The 17,977-nt window shown below is 40.0% G+C and overlaps 1 protein-coding gene across 3 annotated transcripts in view; it reads right to left on the bottom strand.

Annotated features, from left to right (window-relative positions):
* Positions 1 to 1,750: 1,750 nt before the first annotated feature.
* The window catches only part of PIK3CA (phosphatidylinositol-4,5-bisphosphate 3-kinase catalytic subunit alpha), a 68,630-nt gene continuing 52,403 nt past the window's right edge, over positions 1,751 to 17,977 (bottom strand). For all 3 annotated transcript variants that reach the window (XM_019478485.2, XM_019478487.2, XM_019478489.2), the window contains 7 exons: positions 17,806 to 17,912; positions 17,247 to 17,368; positions 15,851 to 15,929; positions 11,609 to 11,779; positions 10,937 to 11,054; positions 10,582 to 10,733; positions 1,751 to 9,780 (listed from right to left, as the gene is read on the bottom strand). In XM_019478485.2, coding sequence (XP_019334030.1) covers positions 9,510 to 9,780; positions 10,582 to 10,733; positions 10,937 to 11,054; positions 11,609 to 11,779; positions 15,851 to 15,929; positions 17,247 to 17,368; positions 17,806 to 17,912 — 1,020 coding nt within the window. In that variant the 3' untranslated portion in view covers positions 1,751 to 9,509. The remainder of the gene's footprint in view (positions 9,781 to 10,581; positions 10,734 to 10,936; positions 11,055 to 11,608; positions 11,780 to 15,850; positions 15,930 to 17,246; positions 17,369 to 17,805; positions 17,913 to 17,977) is intronic.

The raw sequence follows: 17,977 nt of genomic DNA, 5'->3' as shown, positions 1-17,977 counted from the left end.
TTACACCATGCTGCTTTCACTGTGAAGCTAGTGGGATTTTACTCCACCGGCAACAGCAGTGTGGTACACAGAGAGGGACCCTCGAGGTTTGCAGATTCTCTAGTTACATCCAAGATCTACATGAGGTCCCTGAGCTGCAAGCCGAGGGGAAGCTCATCTCGATGGCTACGTTGAAGTCGTTATGGGATAGTATATGCATTACTGAAAAAACAAAATGTAACAAAAATTGCAGAAGGAACTAGAGGGACAACATGAGCTGCCTGGACAACTTCCCCTCTCAAGTTTCAGCAAGAATAAATATTTATACAGAAAACTAGCATCAAGTTATAGGGCCAGATGAGTCACTGGTTTTTTGTTCACTTGGTTATTATCTGGCCGGAATAAAAATCTTACCTAGTTGTTGCACTTGGATTATCAGATCTTCATATTCAGCAGGTTTAAAAATTTCCTTAAAAAGCCTTCCCCAACATCATGATACGAGCAATACTTCCACGAGTGCCGTAACAACTAAAAAAAACCAAAATAAAACAAACCCAACTCCCCCCCCCCCTTAAAACTATCTGAAAAGCTTTATTCTGCCTAAGATTTATGCATATTCTGCACAGGTGTCTTATGTCCCTCAACTCGACACCCTATTAAAAGCTTGCACACAGATCAGGCTGTGATCTTGTCCTCCCCCTATCTCTACCATTTTTGGAAAAATCCTGGATAAGCCTCCCTTTGAAATATAAAGTAAAAAGCCTACATCCCTGATTTGCGCTTTTCTTCTCCTCAGAACCATCTCTTGGATTAGATATCAACATTTTTTATCAAAATACAACTAACAGACATTTGATTCGAAAACCTCACGTGCTCTAACGGTTTGGTTGAAATATTTCCAGTCTGAGTAAGGGTTTGGTTTTATCCATGACTGAAGATTCATAGATCGTCAGGGGCTGGAAGGGACCTTGCAGATCATCGGGTCCAGCCCCACCTCACTCTAGGCAGGAAGACAACTGGGGTTAGGTGACCCCAGAGAGGCGACTGTCCAGTCTGCTCTTGAAAACCTCCAGGGTAGGCGATTGCACCACCTCTGGAGGAAGTTTATTCCTGTCTGGACACCCTGACTGTGAAGGAGTTTTTCCTGGTATTAAGCCTGAAGTGGTCTTCCAGGAGTTTGTATCCATTGGTCCTGGTCTTCCCCCGGGGTGCCCTAGTGAACAGCTGTTCATCGAGCTCCTGATGCACTCCTCTATCAAGGTAAGCTACTATCAAGTCCCCCCTCAACCTTCTCTTCTTTAGGCTAGAGGCCCAGGTCCCTCAGCCTTTCCTTGTATGGCTTGCCTTGCAAGTCTCTGAACATGTGGGTGGCTCTTTTCTGGACACTCTCAAATTTTTCCACGTCCTTACTGAAGTGAAGATAAAATGCTCAAGGTAGAAATGATGCAATTCAAGGCTTACTTCTGTGAAGATTTAAATCATACATAAATGAAAATAATGTGTTAGCTAGCTATGCAGAAGCAATAACCTGCAAAAAGATGCAATTAAAAAAACCATCTTTTTACAATTGGAATGGATATGCACACACTTTGTACCTCCTTTCACCCCACACTTTGGAAAAAAGCTGAAACACTTAAAATATGTCCTGCTACAGCTGTAGCAATCCCTTAACGTTAACAACTCTTGCATAATTCACACATTTCCGAAAGCAGAAGTGTACCAACCATATTATTTTAATTTACTTTTTAGTATATACATTAACACTCAAAAGTATGATGAAAGACAAATAAAAGTATTTTAATAAACAGCATGATGTGATACAGACCACAAAGTTAAATAAAAAGTAGACTTTTTACAATTGCTGATGAACATGAACTACAGTAAGTGCAGTCACAGGCCAAACTTTTCTTGCTATTGAGTAGCACAGCAAAAGGGAAAAAAGGTGTACAATTGATTCAAATGATACTGCAAGACTATACTCAGTATGACAACACATGCATCTTGCTGTGTCTTAATACTTTTTTGGCCCATTCTTACAAAAAAAAATGTCTTGTCTACGTTTAGATTAATGTATTATATACCACAGGACCTTTATCCATAGAATGACCTAAAAACTAAATTACAGGGCAATATTTTTCTCTCTAGTTGAGTCATTTCAAAAGAAAAAAAAAATCTTGTCTTCATTTTAAAGGTTTTTCAAGTCAATATTTATGGGCATTAAAATTCTCCTCATGCAGGCATACACCTTCTATTAACTTTAAAGGGAATAACATGCAGGCACCAAGAGGAGAATATGCCCCCTGGGCTCTATTCATCCAAAATTTTTGCAATTGTGGGTACCAGTTATGAGGACAACATGAAAACAGGTCTTCAGAAATCCAAGTATAAGAACCTGGGAAATCTGATTGTGACCAGGTACTCCATCTCTTCCAAAGACAGAAACTTGGACTCCTTTCCTCTGCTGATGGTCACATACAGATTATACATCTCAAATGCAGTTAAAAGTCATGCGCCAATATTCAGTTATCACTAGTGGAGAAGATGCTATTCACAGATTAATATAAATTGAAATGTGGCAAGAAATAAGACAAATGTGTGACACGATCGCCTTAAGGCAGAAAGAGAGAATCAAACCTCTCCTGTTACAAATGAAACGTTAAGACAATTTTGGCCAGTCAGGGACAGTTGATTATCTCAGGGAACTCAGGACTCCTACGAAAACACTGGAGATGGATTAAATGTATTAAAAAGTTTAATTAAGAAAACAAAGTGAGAATACGCAACTGTGAAGAGCCAGGTTTTGCTCCTCTTGACCGAGGCAGCCACATAGAAATGCTGAAAGATAAGCTGTTAGTTCTCCACAGCCTGAGCTATGTAAGAAAACTGGCCAGCTGGGGAGACCATAAACCAGCGAACTTCAGGAGCGGATGAGATTCTTAGGTAGTCTAAGTCTATATAGCTCTACTGAACTATGTATCACAAAGGATCTGGACCATATTGTTTAATGGGATGCATCCATAAGCCATCAATATAGGGTGTTTTCCTTTCTTCTGCCTGATGAATGCCACATTATAGTGAAAATAAGGACACTTAACATATACAAAGTGTTTTAAAGTTCGTTTCAGCATCAGGTTTTATAATCATTGGCACAAATAGCTGTTACATATTCTAGACATGTATGAACTGTCCCTAGTAATGCTTTCCCAGAAATTCCTCTGATTTTGCTCACCTCTTAGAACAATGATTTAGATTCATAGAGTGTGAGGGTTGGAAGGGACCTCAGGAGGTCACATCTAGTCCAACCCCCTGCTCAAACAGGGCCATTCCCCACTAGATCATCCCAGACAAAGCTTTGTCTAGCCTACCTGTAAAACCTTCCAAGGATGGAGAGTCTACCACCTCTCTGGATAACCTGTCCCAGTGCTTCCCTACCCTCCTAGTGAGAAAGATTTTTCTAATATCCAACCTAAACTTCCCTTGCTGCAGCTTCAGACCATTGCTCCTTGTTCCGTCATCTGCCCCCACTGACAACAGTCTAGCTCAAGGGTGGGCAAAATGGTGGAGATGGCTGGCTGGTAGACTATTTCCCAGCAGCCCCTGCCCACATCGCTGCAGGCGGTTTCCATACAGACCCCAGCAGCGGTGGCACCGTGACAGTGCAGGGGGCCAGGGTTTCCAAAGACACTAGCCCCAGCAGTGCTGACAAGGCATGTGGCTGGGCAGGGAGCTGCTCTGGGGCTGGGATCTTGCAGTGATGGCAGCGTGGTCCAGAGCCGGGGCAGAGACATGATCCATTGCTTGCACTGCCCTGCCCAGGACGTGTAGGTAGTGGATTGCGGCTCTGCACCATGCTGTCACTGCCGCAAGATCCCAGCCATGGATCAGCTCCCCGCCCAGCCACGCGCCCTGCCAGCACTGCTGGGGCTGGTCTCCATGGAAACACTGTTCCCGCACTGTCATGGTACTGGTGCTGCTGCTGGTGGAGTTTCCACAGAAACCAGCCACAGCGACACCAGAGGCTGCTGGGAAATGGAATCCGCCAGAGGCCCGATCTGACCCACAGGCTGGCCTGCCCCTGGTCTAGCGCCATCCTCCTTGGAGCCACCCTTCAGGTAGTTGAAGGCTGTTATGAAATCCCCTCTCAGCCTTCTCTTCTTCAAACCAAATAAGCTCAGGTCCCTCAGCCTCTCTTCGTAAGTCATGTCCCCCAGCCCCTGAACCATTTTCGTTGCCCTCCGCTGGACTCTCTCCAATTTGTCCACATCCCTTCTGTAGTGGGGGGCCCAAAACTGGACAATACTCCAGATGTGGCCTCATGAGTGCTGAAGAGAGAGGAAAAATCACTTCCCTCAATCTGCTGGCAACACTCCTACTCATGAAGCCCAGGATGCTGTTAGCTTTCTTCGCAGCAAGGGCACATTACTGGCATATCCATCTGATTGTCCACTGTCACCCCCCAAGGCCTTTTCTGCAGAGTTGCTGCCCAGCCGGTTACCCCCTCTGTACTGGTGCATGGGATTGCTCTGTCTAAGGGCAGGACTCTGCACTTGTCCTTGTTGAAACTCATGAGATTTCTTTTGGCTCAATCCTCCAATTGGTCTAGGTCTCTCTGAATCCTAGCCCTACCCTCCAGCTATGGGCACTTTCCCTTAAAAAATTTGGGCCACAAATGCAGAACGATGCAATTTTAACACCATTGTAATTTTGTGCTTCATAATAGAGACAATTGCTCCACTGCAAATTCCAGGTCAAGCCATCTTTTTCTGATATCCGATGTCATAAAGCACTTACTGTCATTAAGGAGTAAGGGAAAGTAGAACTTCCTTAAGAGGAAGTATTTTAAGCCAGAGAGATCCCTGAAGTCTCAAAAACCAGGGCAGAACAGATTATAGGCAAGGCCATAGCACTCCTGAATTTGAAAACTAAAGCAGACAGTTAAAGGAGAATAAATAAGACTAAGGACCACCCAGTTTAATCTAGTTTGCAATCAGTAAGAAAACGTATTTTTGTTTTTTTCACAAGTCAGATAGACAAAAACTTTCATACCAAGGGCCCAATTTTGATCTTCTATGTTGGGATTAACCCAAAATAACTCTAGGGAAGCTACAATTAAATCACAGTAAAGTCAGATAAGAATTTCTGAAAGCTTGAAGTCCCTACAAGGCCTGGCTCCTGTACTCAGACAAAACCCTTCTACAGCCAGGCCCAATTTTTGTTATTATCTTGCCCAGTCAATATGGACATAAAAATATGTGACCATCTGCACTGTGGTAGGCCACAAAGTATTTTGGACAGATAGAGCCTTACCTAAAAAACTTAGACAACTTTGACTAAAGAAAAAAATACAATTCACCATCAGTATGAAACATGTATTGCAACACTAATCGGCTTCAATGATCTGCAACACAGTGTCCACAACTGTATACTATTTGTATAAAAATTGTGGTTCTTCATCTATTCAAGTAAAACCTTAAAAAACTGAAATACAGAAGTTTAAAAAAAAAAATCTCAGAAGCAGCACATCATAATTCTCTCTAATACCACACTGTTTTCTTTAAATTGAAGCATTTTAAAGATGTCAAAGACATCAAAATACATAATCATTCCAAGTGGCTTTTTTTTTGAATGGGTCCAGCCCAGATCTGCAACCTGTACAGACATGAAAAACAGGAGGAATTCACAATTGTTATTCAGCACAAACTTTGACCATGCCTGTTATAAAATGACAAAGCAAGGAAAATGTCTTCAAATTGCTAACCAACATGGGCTACTGACCACTATAGGGCTTAAATGGTTTTACATAAAAATGAGAAGAAAAAGCCAACAAGCAGGGTCATCACATACAAAGTTCTCTACATGCTGCGTAATTTCTACAGTGCCCTTAATATGCAGGCTTCTTATATCTTCTCCACAAGATGCCAAACCACTAACCATTTTGGTTTTGTTTAAATGCTTTTTTTTGTTGTTTAAATTAAAATTATCCTGAAGGATTGTATCTTACCTATGAAGAAACTACTGATGCGCTCCTTTGAGAACAGAAAGCGTGCATACGTAAGTCAGTACAGGAGTTTCTTTTGCTACCTTTAGGAAAGCAAAGAATACATCTCAAGAAAAACTAAATCAGCAGCAGCCCGTTTTGTTGTTAAAACAATGTAGAGTTTCACAGTTGAAAAAAATTAGTTACACCATATCACAACACATATTCACTAAAGTCACCATTTTCTAACGGTTTGGTAATAAAATGTAAGGCCCACTCCTAGGCTCTTTGCTCAGGTAAGACTCCTACAGGAGTTTTGCAGGAGCAAGGTGCTCAGATTCACTCCGAGGTTGAAATCAACTACTAAAGTGTGTTTTGCACAGCTGATATTCAGGACAAAGGGAACTTTGGCAAATCTAAAATGTCAACAGGAAAGAAAGAGAGAAAAATCAATTCCAAACTCGACCCTGTATAGAACTCCATTACAAATGTATTCAGTCTTTAAGCAGAAACCTTTTCTCTGAGAAAGTGGGCCTGATTCTCTCAGTGTAAATCAGGAATGATCCCCATAAAGTCAATGGAGTTACATCAGTTTAAGGACTGGTGTAACAAGAAATATATTTAGAGTTAACGCACATTTTTAAAAAATTGACTTTTTTGCATTCGATGAATTTGCCCCCCCTCCCCATTCAATGGACTTCCAAATTATGGTAACAATTTGTTTCATGCACTATAAACCCAGCCCGTGACCTTCCCATGCTTCTATTTTGTTTCATTCTAAAAGTCCTCCAAATTCTATTGTGACAATTTAGCTAATGAGTTTGCTTTCCTATACTGTCACATGCCCATAAGAGATTTTACAGCTTGTGCAGTGTTTTGTTGCAGTAACTCTTAGAAATAGAGGCCTGAATCTTCCCAACCCTGCAGACTGTGCAAAATGGGTGCAAAAATTGCTATTTGATTTGGTACAATTTTTCACTCATATTTTATAAATTTATATAGTGACCAATGGGTCAAGATCTGGAGAATCAGTCCCATAAAATCCAATAAGCTTGAGGAGTGGACCTTTTCATTCAGATCCTAAAAGGCTGGCCAGATCCTGTGTAAACATGGTAAAATCTCTCTCTCAATACAAGATAGTCAAGAATAATGTAGGACGTGGCATTTACTAACACACATTTCTCTGTTAAATTACGGTTTACAGGTAACAGGGTTTCAGATTTGTATCATTTCACTGAATTTCTTAGTGTAAATAATTCCCAAGTTTAAAAGTGTTGAAACGGATTGGGTTGACTATATATAAGGGTAATTGTGTTCTGGTAAATATGCAATCATAAATGTTATTAGGAGTGAAAACATTCACATCTGAAAAGAGGCATATGTAACAGTCAGTGAATGAAGAAGGATTTGAACTCTGTTGGACAGCTCTAAAGTGATCATTAGAGCCAAGACACTGTATTCTCCATTCTAATATTAGCAGTTCTTCATAGTTTTCATGAAGACAGTCATTTTCCCATGCAGGTCAGTCAAGTAACAGTGTGTTCAATGATTAACCAAAGAAATCCTGACTATGAAAGGCGTCTTAAAAGACAAAACAAAGTCCTGGCTTTACAATCCCAAATTCACTTTTCTCTAAGTCTTCTAAGGGTATAATTGATTGCACTTTTTAAATATATTACAATTTGCTTTAAAAAAAAAAAATCCAACCACTCGATATCTCATTAATACAACCCCACAAAGCACAGTTCAGTTAGAGATACCAACTGTCAGCATATTACATATTACATCTGGTATTGCACTTTTGAGTGGCACTTAAATTTGTGTGACCCAGCCCAACCCCCAAAATCCCAGACTTTTGGATTTCATTCCAAATGCTGCAAATCTAGCAAATCTAAAATGCTAGAGTAAGTGTCAACTTTCACACCCTGGGTTTTGCAATTTTTCCCCCCAGAAAATGCTTAAGAATTTATAAAAAATAGTTTCAGAATAGCAAGTTTGACCTGTGGTCGCACACAGGACATCTAAAAACCTCTGGTAGTCTAGACAGTCTCAAAAACTGGTGCCAATTTAATGTGTATATTGTTTTAGAGAGAGAAGGACAATTAGATTTACAAATATGTAGACAGAGATTATGTACAGACACACAGCTATAAAATGTTTGTTTGGTAACTCCACATGCTATGAGCTATCCAATGTATTTGCTGTATGTTGAATTGCTTAGTGATTGTATTGAAAACTCATTTGTTTCTGAAGTACTGGTTACTGGGATTAAACAGCCACTTTCAAAAGCAGCAGGAAAGAGAACAAAGAGCAAGAGAACAAGGTGGACCCAAAAGTTGAGGGTATAACCATACATTCCTTGAACTGCCAGCATATCACTTAAGTAACGTTAAGAGTATTGCCTGAGATTTGCTGAAGAGACTTAGGACAAGTTCATTTCTGGCACTGGTGGCTGCATCTCCCACTGATTTCAATGGTATTGTATCCTCTTTCACCAGGGTTGAATTTGGTCCTAGGAGTAGAGCTGGTCACCACCAGTGACATTACAAATAATGGGAATCTTGGACAGATAGAACTGGGCTGCGAAATTAAATGAGTGACTATGGGACAAACCATGTAAATAAAGAATATATATTAATAATAGTTCCTATTATATAAATAGCCTTCATAAAAAAATAATCTTTCAATAATTTTTAATAACTCACCTTTTTTTAGGCTCTGGAAAACATGCATGAAAAAAGTCTATTCAGTTCAAGTCAGATTAAATCAAACCCAAAGTGAACACTACAATGTTTTGTTGCACTAAACCCAATTTTGACCATTCAATTTCTGAAGTTAGGCAGTCTTCTGGGATGCTGGGGAACAGAGTTCTTTCTGAAGCTAAGAATTTCATCACTACAAATACTGTCCAGGAGAAAACACCATACATATTGGGCCTATTTCCAACTGCTTTCAAAAACTGTGCAGATGACAGACCTAGAAGTGAAAAGGTTCAGTTAAACTTCAAACACATCTCTGAATACAGTTAAAGGCACTGCTCCCTCACTATTATTTTTAATATCTCTGCCCCTAAAAATCCTTCCCTTCAAGATATGCAGCATCTAAATAGCCGTGGTAAATGGGAAGTTCTCTTTCAGCTCATTTGAAACCCAGCATAGTCTCCATCTCCTGTACCAGACTTCCTCCTGTAGTATGTCATGGACTGCATTTGATGATAGCAACTCTTTTCTTCCTCCTTCCAAATGATCCTTAATCAAAAAACAAAAACAGGAAAGACTTCCAAAACTTTTCTGGGCTTAAGGCATAACATGAAGTTACACATCATACTAAAGCTTAATTTTGAAGTGTATCATTTTAGTGCTATCTGAAACCCTGTTTTACAATAGTCTTGAAAACTGTCTGAACATTTCATCTCTGTTCTTCCTGTCAACTCTAATGTCATTCGTGGTTTGTGCAATTCCTATGCAACCAGTCTTTGCTGCTGACAGGCATTAGCAGTGCAGTGTAGTGCCCACAAAATGGGCTATCAGTTTGTGTCGTCTTTGCTTTCATTTCAGTTCAAGGCATGTTGCTTTATTGTGTGGAAGATCCAGTCCATTTTTGTTGTCCAGCCACCATGGTGAGCATCATTCATTTGTTTCATGAAATACTCCAGAGCTTCCTGCTCAGTTTTGTCCAATGCAAGTGTCTTTCGAATGTATGCAATATCATCAAAAGACTGTAATTCTGGCATGCCTGAGCCAAGCATCATGGAGAACAGATTTATGAAGAGATTGGCATGCTGCCGAATTGCTAAGTAAGCCTTATAACACATCTCTTGAAACCTTGAAAAGACAGACAGATAAGAGTTGATTCAAGACAACTTATTAGACCTACGACAATGTTCTTTTCTTGGAAATCACATTGAATATATATTCTTTTCATTTTACTATCATCTTCCCAAATCTCCCACATGTAGGTTAATTCTAAAACTGAAATCATATTAATGTTAGCCATAGCCATAATTTTCAGACAGGCCTGAAACAGTTTTAAAAGCCATTTTCATTTGCTGATACTTGCTTACAAGGTAAGTTATCCTGGAAAGTTTAAGGAACTCTACTGAGCCACTTGACTTAATGGTAACATAAGATTTATTTTAAGCATTAAAAGCAAAGTGTTCATGGGTGATAAAATGTCCCAAATCTAATTCATTGTTGAATAAAATTTTAAATCAAGTAAGCTTAAGTGTTCACATATCCTGCAAAGTCTGTGAAAGTCACAAAAACCCAGCACATCCCAGGTGCAGACCCAAAAACCGAGGTTTATGGTCTACACTTCTGACTCACGGGCGGAAAATCTGACACACAGGATTTGTGACCTAGATCTGAACAAACAGAAGGTGCACATTGAAAAAAACCATGAAAATGAACAGAATCCATCTATGTCGCATTTCTTTGTACAATAAATTCTGTATGGAGTCACACCTAGTCTAGTAGGCAGCGTCATTTAGTCATGGGTCCGAATATTAAAAGATCTCTATTACATCCAAGGTAATTTTTCCTACAAGATATTTCCACATGTACATAGCTGGGCAAAAGAGAAAAGTATTTTATTTGTATAAAAATACTCCATCTAAGAAGGCCTACCTTTCAAATTCTCTTGTTTTGGTACATTCTTGAGCTCCTTTACTAATCACTATTAAGAAATCTTGCGTTAGAACGAACGGTACACGCTCTCGCTTGTAACCAAATTTTTTCTTTTTGTGATCCAGAAAGTGCCCAAAATCAATGTGAAACAGCTTTAAAGAGGGAAAATAACAAAGTTATTCGCATGTTCATTTAAACAGCTATCACAGGAACATCGGTTCATTTAGCTTTAGCTTGGATTGGTGATGGAAACACCAGCTTACAACAAAAGCAGCATCTTAATATCAGACAAATGAAAGATGACATTACATAATTTAATATTTGCCAAGGAGTATTCTTGCATAAAGTATAATACCTGTCCATCATCCTTCACCATGATGTTACTATTGTGACGGTCACCAATTCCCAGTATGAATGTAGCAACACAATAGCCAGCACAGGAGCGTGTAAACAAGTCAATAGCTGCATCATACCTATTGAAAACAAAACACAAGGCATTTTACTATTCAAGTGCTACCATAAAATGCAGAAGTAGCATCCATGTCAGGAAGAGCTGGATGTGTGCATGCTAGTTCAATGAAAAGGAAACAAAACTTCTTGGACTGAAGTGAATCGCAAAGAACTTGAAAGGAATACAGCAGATGTCGAATAATAATAAAAAGAACTATTACTATGTGGTCTTATTATAGGTACGTGGCCCCTGGAGCAACTCTCTTAAAAGGAGAAAACAAGGTCTCACTTGTTTACCTACCTATTAATTTGAGATTTAGTTCATAGTCTGATGAGAGCATAGCAATCCCCCCCCACCAGTGTGTTAAACAATACCTCAATCAAGCTCAAAAGGAGAGATTGGGGGAAGGAGGGAACGAACGAATGTGTGGGAAAGAGTACTGGTCAGGAGGAGGAACAAGGTCCATAATGTAACTTCCCACTTCCAGAAGACAGGATTTGCATACTCTTGCTTTATAGTTTCCTTCAGAGAGACAACAAATAAAAACAACGAAAAAAAGAAAGAGTAAAATCTCACATTTCTCCTTTGTTCTTGTCTTTGAGCCACTGATGTAATGTGTGGCTGTTGAATTGCAGCGCGCCCTTTAGGCCTCCTTTGCACTGTATCTGCATGATTGTATGAGAGCTTCTGACCACTTCAATAAGGCCAACACAGTCACCAATAGACAAACAACCATAAGGCAACATCCTGGAAGAGAATTTTTTTTTCAGATCATAGTTTGAGCCAGCAAGTGTGTTAGCAGTATTAAATATGTACCGTTTAGTAATATTTGTCAGATGAATACCATCTGTTATTAGCTTAGGGATATGAAGAAAAATCCATATTAAAGCCCTACAGATGTATTAAAAGCACTAAAAAAACATGCAATAATATGAAGTATAATGATGTGCTTGGCTCCAAAGCCATGGCATCTGGCAATGCATTTCCTTAGCTTTATTGCAAAAACAACAATTAAGCTGAACATTAAATTAATGGTTTTCTACTAACCTACTAAAATTAAAAACAAATCTATCCATTTTAGGTGGATTTCATTAGTTCTTGATATTAGGAGAGACCCAAGACATTCAGGAAGGGAACACCTGTCACATCACAAGTACCATCAGATAAGTACAGTAGAGAGATGATCATCTAGAAAGTCAAACAACCAGCAGGTTTTACATTTAAAAAGCCATAAGCCTGCAGTTGGGCTTTGCTTGTTGACAAGACAACTACTCATTGTCTACTTACTAGGGCTTTGAGATTTTAAAACATTACATGGAATCTTACATTTATTTCCTTCTATTTGCTGTACAATACATTCATTAAAAGGATTGTTGTCAATACTTCACACTGTGCTGTATCATTATCCAGATAAAAAGATTATCCGCAATGTTGATGACACTAATTATTTTGATAATTAACTTTCTACTGTACATGATAAATTTTAAGAAAAGTTTGTATGGACATTTAAAAATACATTATTTTCACTTTAATTACCTGAAAATACTATAACATTGTAATAAAAACTCTATGCTGTAAAGTAGCAATGTCTGAAGCTGCTTTTAACTGCATATCCATCCCTGGAAGTACACGTGTGGGTGTACACGGCACAAACACGTGCCACCCCCAGTACCATTTTTATAATATCCTCCCCCCACCCTCTATCAATGACCGTTCCCTACATGTAATAAATTTACAGTAGGACGGTGGCTTAATTATCCTCCCAAGCAGTTGAAGATCTATTCATTTTTCTTTTCCTTTTACCTCTCCCTTCTTCTTCATCTTTTATTGCTTCTTTTATTCCTCTCCCCCCCTCTATCTTTTTTCTCAACCTTTTACTGGGAACATAGAAAAACTAAATAAAAAAAAATTTGCTTTATATTTGATACTGAAGGATGAGAGAACTGGTCATTCCAAGTCCTCTGTGGACAGGCTAGATTTTGGTACTGGAAAGGACTTGTCTTGCCTTTCACCTTCAGGTCTGAACTTTGGGGGAAGGGTCAAAAGGAACATAGCTTTCACAGCACTGTCCTCACAAACAGACAGGACATTCTGAGTTAGGAAGACGAACTCTAGGGCTTTCAACTGGACTTGATTTTACTCGCAGTGGAATGAGTAGCACAGATGTCGCATGCCCTGAACTACCCGTGCTGCTGAGAAGACTATTTCCTCCATTCTGGGCTAACTGAAATGATTTTCACAGTTAAGAGTACTAATATTTAGGCAAACGGTGTGTCTACACATTGTCCTACAGCGATGCAGTGACACACTACACTGCCATATGGCATGCTACGGCGACACAGCGATCACATGCGTCTACAAAGGATTTCCAGCTATGTCGCCAAAGCAGCATGCTCCCTGAGTATAGTGCACTGCTATGGTGATGTAGCAGTGAAATCTAACAGCGCACTGTACACACGGTGCAGTAACCGCCTGTACTGCGCCAAAAGGAAGTACTAAAACACAGCGCTGTAGCGACATCACCATAGGGCAAGGTGTAGATGCACCCGAAGAGATGTGGAAGGCCTATGTTCAAAAGGATGAGGCATGATCCTCTGGCTTTTCAGAAATGAAAAAATATTTTTTTCTTCAACATCTGTGTCTACAACAGCAGCAATGAGGAGATCAGAAGGACACAATCTAATAGTCTACACAGGAGACTCTTTTGACAGATAAAAATTATGGATTTCTAGGTCTTCAAAATATTTTGCTCTGTTTATCATGATTCATCTCTGGCTCATTCAGTGTTCATGTTCATCCAACTGCCTCGTCTGCATAAGAATGTCAATCAAGCAGAGGGCCAGCTGGGAGACAGTGCTATCTGAAAATGGAAGAATAATTATCATCTGATCTGTGTAGTGCTGATATATAAGTCCAAGGAATCTTAATTTCTCTTTTAAAAATTAACTGAAAATACTGAACAGTTCGGGGGGGAGAGAAAATCATAAATAGAGCTGGAAGGAACCTCCAGAGGTCATCTAGTCCAACCCCCTGCCTGAGGCAGGATCAACCCTTGCCAAACCATCCGATATAAACCATAATACAAACTCTACATAAGACTGTCAACCCGGACACAATACAGATCTAACACCCTAACCTGCCACAGGTAAAGCAGGGGTACTACGGCAGCCAACATCCTGCTTCTATCAAATGTTGTCAACATATTGTCAAGGGATCCCAGGTAAAGGGGCTATGCCCCATACTACAGTAGAAAGTAAACCCCCTCCTAAGTCTGTACAAATCTGACTACGGAGTAAAATTTTTTCTTGACCCCAAATATGGCATTTGGTCTGGCCCTGAGCAGAGAGGCAAGACCCTCTAGCCAGGAACCTCTTGCTTTGGTCCCAGCAGGAGCATTGGCACACCCCAGTCAAAGTCCTCAGCCTTAGCTGAAGCCAATACCCAATACTTCTGAGGAAGGCTTAAAAATGCCCTGACATGTATTAGAAATAAGGGGTGAGGGGAGAGGAAAAGCATGGGCAACCAGCAATGCACTGAAGCATGGGAAATATCCACAGTAGAACATAGGTAGAGCTACACCTAGATCATCCCTGACCAGTGGGTGTCTAATTTCTTTCTGAGCACCCAACTTCTTCCTGAACACTTCCAGTGATGGAGAGTCAATAATTTCCCTAAGTAGTCTATTCCACTGCCTCACTGTTCTAACAGTGAAGAAGTTTTTCCAGATATCCCATCTAAATTTACTTTGCTGCAAATTCAAGCCACTGGTCTGTGCTCCCCTCTCTGCAGAAAAGAAAGTGTTTTCCCCCTACTTTATGGCAGCCCTTCAAGTAATTGAAGACTACCATCATGTCCCCTCTTAAGAGGATGGGGCCATGCAGAATTCCATAACTGATTGCTCCTGGATGCAAAGGAACAGCTGCCCATCACCACAGTAGTGCTAGTTGAATGTTATACAGTGCTGTACACAGGTCCAGGTGGGAAAGAATGGATGTCCTGCTCTTATCTATGTGCAAGGGGTTTGGAGGTGGGTCCCTGCTAGTTTCTCAATTATCTTTACCAAAAAGGTGATTCTTGGCACTATCTGGTATTTTCCAGAGTTCACTGTGCTCAGAACTTACTTTGAAAATTGGTATGCAGCATGCTTTAGGCTGGAAAGTTTGTACGGTGCTAGGAGGAGGGAAGAACCTATGGCAGCACATGCAGATCCTGACCGAGCAGGCACAAAGACAGGAGCCAAGCTGCATCCTTGCAACTCTCCATAAAAAAAAAACACAGGGAACAGACTCATACATCTTAACCTGTCCTAAAATCACTATTACCAGAAGTAAGGACTTGGGAGCTTTCTTTACCACCTCTTTTGTATTTTGGAGAGGGGTGAGTTTGAATGTTAATGGGTGAAGAAAACCAGAGTGGCTACAGAGTTTGGTAGAGATATTCAAAGAAAAAAAACCTGTATAGTGAAGAAAAGCAGGGATATATAAAATACAGAGGGAGTACGAAAAAGGAGCTAAATCATAGTTTATCTGTGACCCTTACAAGACTGCAATGCAACAAACAAAGTAGCCAGTGCCAACCACTACAATTTCTATTATGTCTGCCTGCTAGTCACTGGTATGATATCACCAAATTCATTTTCAAAAGGGAGCACTGATTACTTTACAGAAACTAGTACTTTGGTTACCTCAATGCTGTACAAGTTGCCAAAACAGAGAGAAATTTTGCCATTCACGGGAAAAGGAGAACAGCAAACAGGGGAAGCAGAAAAGAGTTTTATAGTTCCGAGTTGTATAGATTGAGAACGCCCTCCTTACTTACCGAAGATCAAGACCCTGATTTTGCCAGATATTTTCCATAATTCGAATAATCTGAAGCGTTAGCATATCCTGACGTAAATCTGAAACAGTCAAATAATACAGATGTTGCAGATTTTAAAAGATCAGATTGAAAGCTTTTGGTAATGTGACACTGTTCAAATTTTTCACAAGGACAAGTAGCATGTGTAGTATAATAAAGTTTCTAGAAAAAATGCATCTCATTATTTTGCCTCACAAGAGTTAAATAACAGATGTTGGTTTCTGAGAGATGATAAAAGTTGTAGCATTAGTTTCAACGCTGGTTACCAAGGTGCAATTTTAAACCCTTTAAGAGCCAAGAGATTGAAGTCAACAATTATTATAAAATTAAAACATCTTTTAAATGTTCTATATTTTAATATCTGAAAGAGAGGTTTGTGCTTAAAGTAAGATTATGTTGCTAGTGAAACCCTATTAAAAAAAAGTCAGGCAAGTCAGTGTTAATACTAGTGAAAGGACTGTTCATGAGTCATATTCCAAAGTCACCTGTTGTGTCTGTTGCAAAAAAACAACACTTTTCATAAAGCTTGTTCTAAAAGCTATGGGGCCAACCTTTTTGGCAAGCATTCCACAAGTTGTTCCTGTACCCTTCCCGAGTGCCACTCTGATACCTTTCCCTTACCTGATCCGCTACTCCCTGCCTTACGGTCCCTGACCAAGCTGCTGCTCTACTTTATTCCTCCGTCTGATCAGACACTGTGCTTTCTGCTCCCTGCTTTCATCTGTCACTGTACTGCCTGTCTCCTGCACAATCAACTGTATGTCACATGAGGAGTCTGCATGTGCCACTTTTGCCACCCATGCCTCAGGTTGGCCACCCATGGCTTACAAGCACAACTACATGTATAAATGCCTGCATAAGGAACAACTATTTTTAAACACATCTACTTCTTTAGAAGAATCAAAATGTTCATCACAAATGTGTGCAAACTTCTCTAACAGATGTATCCTACATATAGGGCCCTACTGAATTCATGGTGGAAGTGGGCTGCGCAACAGCTCCTTTAATTGTTTTTCCTCCCCAGCGCTAATTGGCCAAGAGGCCCCAGCAGCCCTGCTGCTGATCGGAGGGGAGGTAAAACTGGCGCCATGTTTAAAGCTGTGGTTTTTGCTTCCTTGCTGATCAGGAGTGGGCTGCAAGTGGGGCCCCTCCAATCAGCAGCAGAGGGATGTGCAGGCAAACCTGCAAGATTAAAGGAGCCACAGCACAGCCCACTTTCACTATGAATTTGGTAGGGCCCTATCTATATATTAGAAAAAGCTTCAATTCAATAGGCAGTGATTAAAAAAAAATATATATATATACACCCCATTCAATTATAATACATTAAAACAAGACAAATGTGTGTTATCCTTACCATCCCCATTTTTAAAGATGATCTCGTTGTTCTGAAACAAGAGTTCAGACATAATATCTGGGTTTTCCCAGTTCAGCCATAGAGGCCTTTTTGCAGAGGACATAATCCTGCACTCGTCAAGCCTACAAAAAGATAGAAAGAAATATACCACCAGACCGTTACAAATGAATGGTGTTTCTGCATTCTTCTTCTCTCCCAGTTTCCTCCCCTCAGCACTTTTTGTTGATGTGAAAACAGAATGGACTGAAAAGGACAGTCAACTAGCCACCGTTGCCATTCTTGGAGTGCTAAACATAAAGCAATAAAGGACACTAGCCACTATGGGAGCATCCTATATACCATATTTCTGAAGCTCTATCCACACAGAAATTGCAAATGCATGGAGTTATATACTGCTCTGTGGTCATTTTAAATTATTTTATTGATGGCATTGGCTTAATGTTCTTTAGGAATCCACTACAAATTTGCTTAGTAAAATCTGCAATTTAAATTTTACCAAGAAAATGCATGTCACAAACATGGTTTATTTAAACGTCTGTTCCAAAAGGGAATAACATACCTGAGGTTTCCTAGCTGATGGGCGGGGTTAAGAGGAGAGATAAAACCTTGCAAAGCATCCATGAAATCTGGCCGCCTCATTTGTTCAACGAGAAATTTCATTTGCACCTGACAAGTAATAAGATTTAAGTTTTGGGATTTTTTTTTATTTTTAATTACACGTAGAGCAGGGG

This window comes from Alligator mississippiensis, chromosome 7 (genome assembly GCF_030867095.1).
Source record: "Alligator mississippiensis isolate rAllMis1 chromosome 7, rAllMis1, whole genome shotgun sequence".
Classification (NCBI taxonomy): domain Eukaryota; kingdom Metazoa; phylum Chordata; order Crocodylia; family Alligatoridae; genus Alligator; species Alligator mississippiensis.
This window is presented reverse-complemented; position numbering and strand designations above follow the sequence as displayed.